This window comes from Camelina sativa, chromosome 9, assembly GCF_000633955.1.
Source record: "Camelina sativa cultivar DH55 chromosome 9, Cs, whole genome shotgun sequence".
NCBI classification, from domain to species: domain Eukaryota; kingdom Viridiplantae; phylum Streptophyta; class Magnoliopsida; order Brassicales; family Brassicaceae; genus Camelina; species Camelina sativa.
Genome location: NC_025693.1, coordinates 27335925 through 27341987, shown reverse-complemented (window position 1 = coordinate 27341987; position 6063 = coordinate 27335925). Strand labels below are relative to the sequence as shown.

At 40.0% G+C, this 6063-nt stretch overlaps 2 protein-coding genes across 4 annotated transcripts in view; one reads left to right on the top strand and one right to left on the bottom strand.

Moving 5' to 3' along the window:
• Positions 7-3367, top strand: LOC104712538 (carbon catabolite repressor protein 4 homolog 2-like). Its single transcript, XM_010429460.2, has 11 exons — positions 7-438; positions 600-1344; positions 1435-1521; positions 1603-1686; positions 1765-1851; positions 1941-2027; positions 2158-2211; positions 2307-2398; positions 2507-2621; positions 2707-2860; positions 2952-3367. Exons 1-11 carry the CDS (start codon positions 281-283, stop codon positions 3095-3097), a joined length of 1809 nt encoding a protein of 602 aa, XP_010427762.1. The 5' UTR covers positions 7-280; the 3' UTR covers positions 3098-3367.
• LOC104715781 (DEAD-box ATP-dependent RNA helicase 11-like) overlaps positions 3462-6063 on the bottom strand; it is a 23474-nt gene continuing 20872 nt past the window's right edge. The window contains exons 3-7 of one of the 3 annotated variants that reach the window (XM_019229392.1): positions 5916-5999; positions 5317-5559; positions 4614-4781; positions 4341-4454; positions 3462-4246 (exon numbers count right to left, since the gene is read on the bottom strand). In XM_019229392.1, coding sequence (XP_019084937.1) covers positions 3635-4246; positions 4341-4454; positions 4614-4781; positions 5317-5559; positions 5916-5999 — 1221 coding nt within the window. In that variant the 3' untranslated portion in view covers positions 3462-3634. The remainder of the gene's footprint in view (positions 4247-4340; positions 4455-4613; positions 4782-5316; positions 5560-5915; positions 6000-6063) is intronic. The other 2 variants (XM_019229391.1, XM_019229393.1) reach the window with 2 other exon arrangements.

The following is a 6063-nucleotide window of genomic DNA, read 5'->3' as shown; positions in this document are numbered from 1 at the left end:
TTTTTTTTTTTTTTTTTTTTTTTTTTTTTTTTTTTTTTTTTTTTTTGAGAAGAAGACCATTTTGAGATATCTAGGGTTTCTAGAGATTGGACGGGTTTTTGGGTCAAAATAAATGGTGGATCAGCCAATCGTACGCTCCACTTCGTCATTAGTTTTAATCAAAGGTCTTGCTCGTTCGAATTTTAAATCTCTCTGCTGTGCGCTGCTTCGTTTAGTTTTGTGTGTGTGTGTGTGTGTGTGTGGGATAACACAATCAAAACCCAGGTGTTATTGAAAAGCAATGCTGAGCGTGATCCGAGTGCATCTACCTTCTGAAATTCCCATTGTGGGCTGTGAATTGACTCCTTACGTTCTCGTTCGTCGCCCCGATAAGAACAACGCCACTGACGATATCCCTGAATCCTCTCCTCTTGAAGGCTACTTCTTAAGATACCGATGGTTTGTCTTTCATTTCTCTGCTTCGATTCTCTATTTTGCGATTTGGGGTTTATCAAAGATTGAATTTTGATCTGAAATTCAGAGACTTCTGATTTAGGTCGTTGAAAAAGTTCTGATCTTGTTGTAGATTCATTCCTTTGGATTTTGTTGTTGTTGTGTAGGTACCGTGTACAGAGCGATAAGAAAGTAACTATTTGCAGTGTGCATCCAACGGAACAAGCCACTTTACAATGTGTTTTCTGTTCTAAGCGTAAAGGCCTTGTTGCTAAAAGCTATCACTGTTCCCCTAAATGCTTTACCGATGCCTGGCAGCATCACAGGACTTTGCACGAGCGAGCTACTGCTGAAAACGGAAACGAGGAAGATGAGTTGCTCCGGTATAACAGTGCAGGTGCTGGGGCTCTCGCCGGGACTTTATCTGGGTCTATGTCAAATCTTAATATTGCCAACAATGGTCCAGCTCCGTTTTATCCTTCTAATATTACTCAGAAAAATGGAGGAGAGACGTTCATTGAGGTCGGGGGTTACAAAACGTACACTCCAACAGCTGATGATATTGGCTACGTTTTGAAGTTCGAGTGTGTTGTGGCTAATGCTGAGACTAAACAGTCTGTGGGACATCCTAGTACCATTTTGACTTCACGAGTTATTCCTGCTCCTTCTCCAAGTCCCCGTAAGCTAATCCCTGTTAACGGAGCTGATGTAATGGGTCATATAGATCAAGATGGTCGGATTCAGTCTGCAGGATCATTTACTGTTCTTTCATATAACATTTTGTCTGATACTTCTGCAAGTAGCGACCAGTACAGTTACTGTCCTCCTTGGGCTCTTTCTTGGCCATACCGCAGACAGAATTTGTTAAGGGAGATTGTTGGGTATCGAGCCGATGTAGTTTGCCTGCAAGAAGTATGTGTTCTAATCTTTCTTGGTAAAGATTTAAGCATTTTAGTCCTTAAAAATCTACTTCTAATGTGTTCTTATTTCGTTATGTGGTAGGTACAAAGTGATCATTTCCTTGATATTTTTGCTCCTGAGTTGGATAAGCATGGCTATCAAGCTCTCTACAAGAGGAAGACTAATGAGGTTGGCTCATTGATTCCATGCACTCCTTCCTTAAGTGATTTATAATTTGTAATCTCTTAACCATAAATTTGTTGTTGTTAGGTTCTCAGCGGAAGTACAAATACCATTGACGGCTGTGCAACATTTTTCCGACGGGATAGATTTTCGCATGTCAAGAAATATGATGTTTGTATTGGTTTTACTTTACGTTTACTCGATCCATTTATGTAGATCTCTATACTAATTCATGGACTGTAAATCCAGGTTGAATTCAATAAGGCTGCTCAGTCTTTGACTGACGCTATAATCCCTCAGGCGCAGAAGAGAACTGCATTAAACCGACTTGTTAAGGTATTTTGACATGCTATACAATTTTCTCTGGCCGCAGCTAGTTATCAGAGAGTTATTGTTTACAAAACTTATTCCAATGATTGTTATAGGATAACATTGCATTGATAGTTGTTCTTGAAGCCAAGTTTGGTAATCAACCTACTGATCCTTCTGGAAAGCGCCAGCTTATTTGTGTGGTACAGTTTCCTTTTTGCTTCCCATTTAATAGACTCTCCTCATGAGAACTGTTAGTTTCTGTTCATGCTCTTTTAGTGAAAGCCAACTAATTTCTTTTTGTTGTTGTTGTGGTAACTTGCTGGATTTTAGGCAAACACACATGTAAGTGTTCAACAAGATCTGAAGGATGTGAAGCTCTGGCAGGTTTGTGCACTTCTATATCCCAAATAACTCAACTTTCAATGAACTTGAAAGAATTAGTATTCACCTCAAGTTTTGTTTTACTCTTTTGAGTTTAGGTCCATACCTTATTGAAGGGACTGGAGAAAATAGCTGCTAGTGCTGATATTCCCATGCTTGTGTGTGGAGACTTCAATACGCTTCCGGGGAGGTTTGTTGATTCATAAATTCTTCTGACATGATATATGAAATGCAGAATTCTCTTACGATTAGTGATTTAGAAAGCTAAAGCTTTGATTTTTGGAATTTTGTATTACAGTGCTCCTCATACACTTCTTGTACTGGGAAAGGTCGATCCAATGCACCAAGATCTGGTAGTAGATCCCCTTAATATCCTGCGTCCCCACACTAAATTGACTCATCAATTGCCTCTGGTAACATTTCTTTTCTTCGATTAAGTAGATTTATACCCTTTTAGACTCTCTATCTTTTGGATATTTGACAAGTGAATTGGTTCAGGTGAGCGCGTACTCATCGCTATCGCTTGTGAGACCGGGAATGAGTCCTGGATTGGAACAACACAGAAGGAGAATGGATCTTAATACAAATGAGCCTTTGTTTACCAGTTTTACAAGGGACTTCATTGGCACTCATGACTATATATTCTACACAGGTTTCACCATTTTTAATTCCTTTGTCCTTTTTTGAAACTACATCAGAAAAAAACAAGTTAACTTAACAGGAAGAGTCTTTTTTGGTTTCAGCGGATACATTAACGGTGGAATCTCTATTGGAATTACTGGATGAAGATGGATTAAGAAAGGACACAGCTCTTCCTTCCCCAGAATGGTCTTCTAATCACATTGCACTCTTAGCTGAATTTCGATGCAAGCCTAGGACCAGACGCTAACCGCCTTCACCACCCACCACCCACCACCATTTGCTTACAGATAGGTTTTTTTTTTTGGTTCTTATCAGATTATGACATCAACTGTTTAGACAAAACCTTTTACCAAATCTGTGATAGAGAGATGACACAAAGATCAAAAGTGGTTCTGAGTAAGGCAAATCACTTTCTGAAGTTGGTCATTCTTTATTATGACCTCTGTGTGGCTTTGTCTCACCTTCCTTTATTTTCTCATTTTGATCCTCAATTTAGTAAAACCGTTTCTTTTGCTTTTTCGTTTCCTTGCATTTTAGTAAGAGTACGGGTGTAGTAGATTAATTTTGGTTTTTTTTTTTTTTTTTTACGGTTTTTGAATGACTAAAACTCATGAAAATAATAGTGGACTAGGAGTTTTCTTTTTCACAGTGAACAAAGAGACGATTCGTGTCTACATAACCATTTAAAGAGCAAACATACACATCGGTGGCTGCCCCCTAATAATAAACAATAGAGATAAGTAAGAGAGAACATAATCGGTTCTTGAAGAATTGAAGTTAAAGCTTAGTCCCATGCACTAGCCACTCCAGGACCATACCCTTGGCTAGGAACGGTTCCATATCCTCCACCATAGTAAGCACCCCCGCCTCTACCATAAGGTGCATAACCACCGGGAACAGTTCCATATCCACCACCTGGTACGTTTCCATAGCCACCAGGCATTGCTCCATAGCCGCCACCAGGAACGCCTCCATACCCACCCCCACCACCATAGTAGTCAGCACCACCACCACCGCCTCGGTTAAAAGATTCTCTCCTGAAGTCGCGGCCACCAAAGCGTCCACCAGACCGCCGGTTCTTACCACCTCCGAATGAAGCACGAGATGCGTATCGAGTTAGCCAGTCAGGGACCTCCTGGTTTGCTTCTTGCATTAGCTCAGCCAGTGGCTTGGCCATTGATGTGTTGTTGTCATTGAAGAAAGCAGTTGCTAGTCCTGAATTGCCTGCACGTCCTGTTCGTCCGATACGGTGGACATAGTCATCGATGTCGTTTGGTAGATCAAAATTCACTACATGAGCCACGTGCGGAATGTCAAGACCACGTGCTGCCACATCAGTTGCAACCAAAATAGGTGTCCGTCCAGTCTTGAATGATCTCAGTGCCACTTCTCTTTCCTTGTACGCATTAAAACACAATACGGTTTTAGGTTTGGTTGCACTGAACTATACTCTACAATATTCTCTTTTTTTATATCAACGACTCACTAACCTGTTGTGACCTATCACCGTGAATGGTCGTTGCTGGGAAACCATTGATGCACAACCAATTCTCCAAAGCGTCCGCTCCCTTCTTTGTCTCCACAAAAACTAGCGTCAAAGCTTGCTGCAGAATAAAATAAACAGGATCGTCAAGGTGCTCTTGAACTACAATACAACATATAGAACAAAGAGACAATGATACAGAACCTTGAGACCAAAAGGAGCACTAGTACTAACTATGTTCACATTCAACCAATAAATCAATCATGTTGATTTGGATTACCTTTCCTTGGTTACCATTCTCCCTCTGGGCATGAAGAAGGTCCATTAGATGGCTTCTTTTGTCAGAATCATGGACGAACTCTACTCTTTGGACAATTAAGTCCGTACTTGAACCCACTCTTCCAACAGCCAGAAATATGTAGTTTGAAAGAAAATCAGATGCAAGTCTCTGCACACAAAAATAAAATGAAAACTAAGTAAATATGGAAACACAAATTTCTAAGAGCCAAACTTTTGGAAGCCCCAACTTAAACAGTAAAAATTAGTAAGACAACGAAAGGAAACCTCCAATAATAAAAAGAAACAAGATTCTGTACCGGACATCCTTTTCATTTCCCAGACCTACCAAATCTCACTCTTTTCTACCGTTTTAGGCAACATTCACGGAACTACAGAAATCAGATAAAAACACTATCTTGTTCTTTCATATCACTAGCATAAGAACTGATATATCCTTCCTTACTCCATGCAAATATCGGATCGTTTACACAAGTTAAGGATAAGAGCTCAGTCACTTTTATCCAAGTTAATAAAAAGAAAGTTATTCTCAGAACAAGTGTACTGGAGACCCAAAAGACCCAAATAAAGCAGTGCCCTATCAATGAAGACACTAAAAGAGCAAGAGAGACTGACGACAGAGCTAGCTGAATCTCCTCCTGTAAGGAGAAAACATAGAAAATGGCATGTGAAAGAGTTCCACAAACCTGTATTTCCCTAGGAAATGTAGCACTGAACAACATTGTCTGCCGGACACCAGGAGGAGGCATGTCCATCTGCTGAACGATCTTCCTGATTTGTGGTTCAAAACCCATGTCCAGCATTCTGTCCGCCTCATCAAGCGCCAAAAATCTTACCATCTGTAATGAGACTCTACCTCTCTCCAGCAAATCATTTAATCTCCCAGGAGTTGCAACAAGAATATCAACCCCTCTTTCAAGCTCCCTAATCTGTACAACAGCAAAACAAGAACAAATTAGCAAGAGCACTAGATTTACTATCATGAAATGTAGTTGATTTCTGCAGCTTTTCATTGTAAGGACACAATAGTTAATTATTATATACCCACATAAGCAGGAGGAGTAATAGTATGTTACAGAGCAAAGAACAGCCAGGACATGTCATCAACCAAACTAAGAGCTAAAGAAACTTTCAGACCAAAATTTAACAAGGCGCACTGGTAAATTTTAGTATAATTACAGCCTGGAAAAGCAAAAGTAATCTCTCTCTATCTCTCTCTCACACACACAACTACAAAGTCTATGAGACGTGGAAAATGAAGCAGTTATCAAACAATAACAGAAACCTGTTGGTTGACAGGTGTTCCTCCGTAAGCAACGACAACTTTCACTCCAGTTTGATACGAGAACTTTCTTGCTTCATCATGTATCTGCGAAAAAATCATGAAATAGATGTATTTTCATGAAATCTTCATGTGATCTACGAATGCACAT

What these genes read in the sequence shown, in the direction of transcription:
- LOC104712538 (XM_010429460.2), top strand. Translation starts at nt 281, where the DNA reads ATGCTGAGCGTGATCCGAGTGCATCTACCTTCTGAAATTCCCATTGTG. An exon ending in TACTTCTTAAGATACCGATG is followed by an intron (nt 439 to 599) that starts GTTTGTCTTTCA and finishes GTTGTTGTGTAG; the next exon opens with GTACCGTGTACAGAGCGATA. An exon ending in CATTAAACCGACTTGTTAAG is followed by an intron (nt 1,852 to 1,940) that starts GTATTTTGACAT and finishes TGATTGTTATAG; the next exon opens with GATAACATTGCATTGATAGT.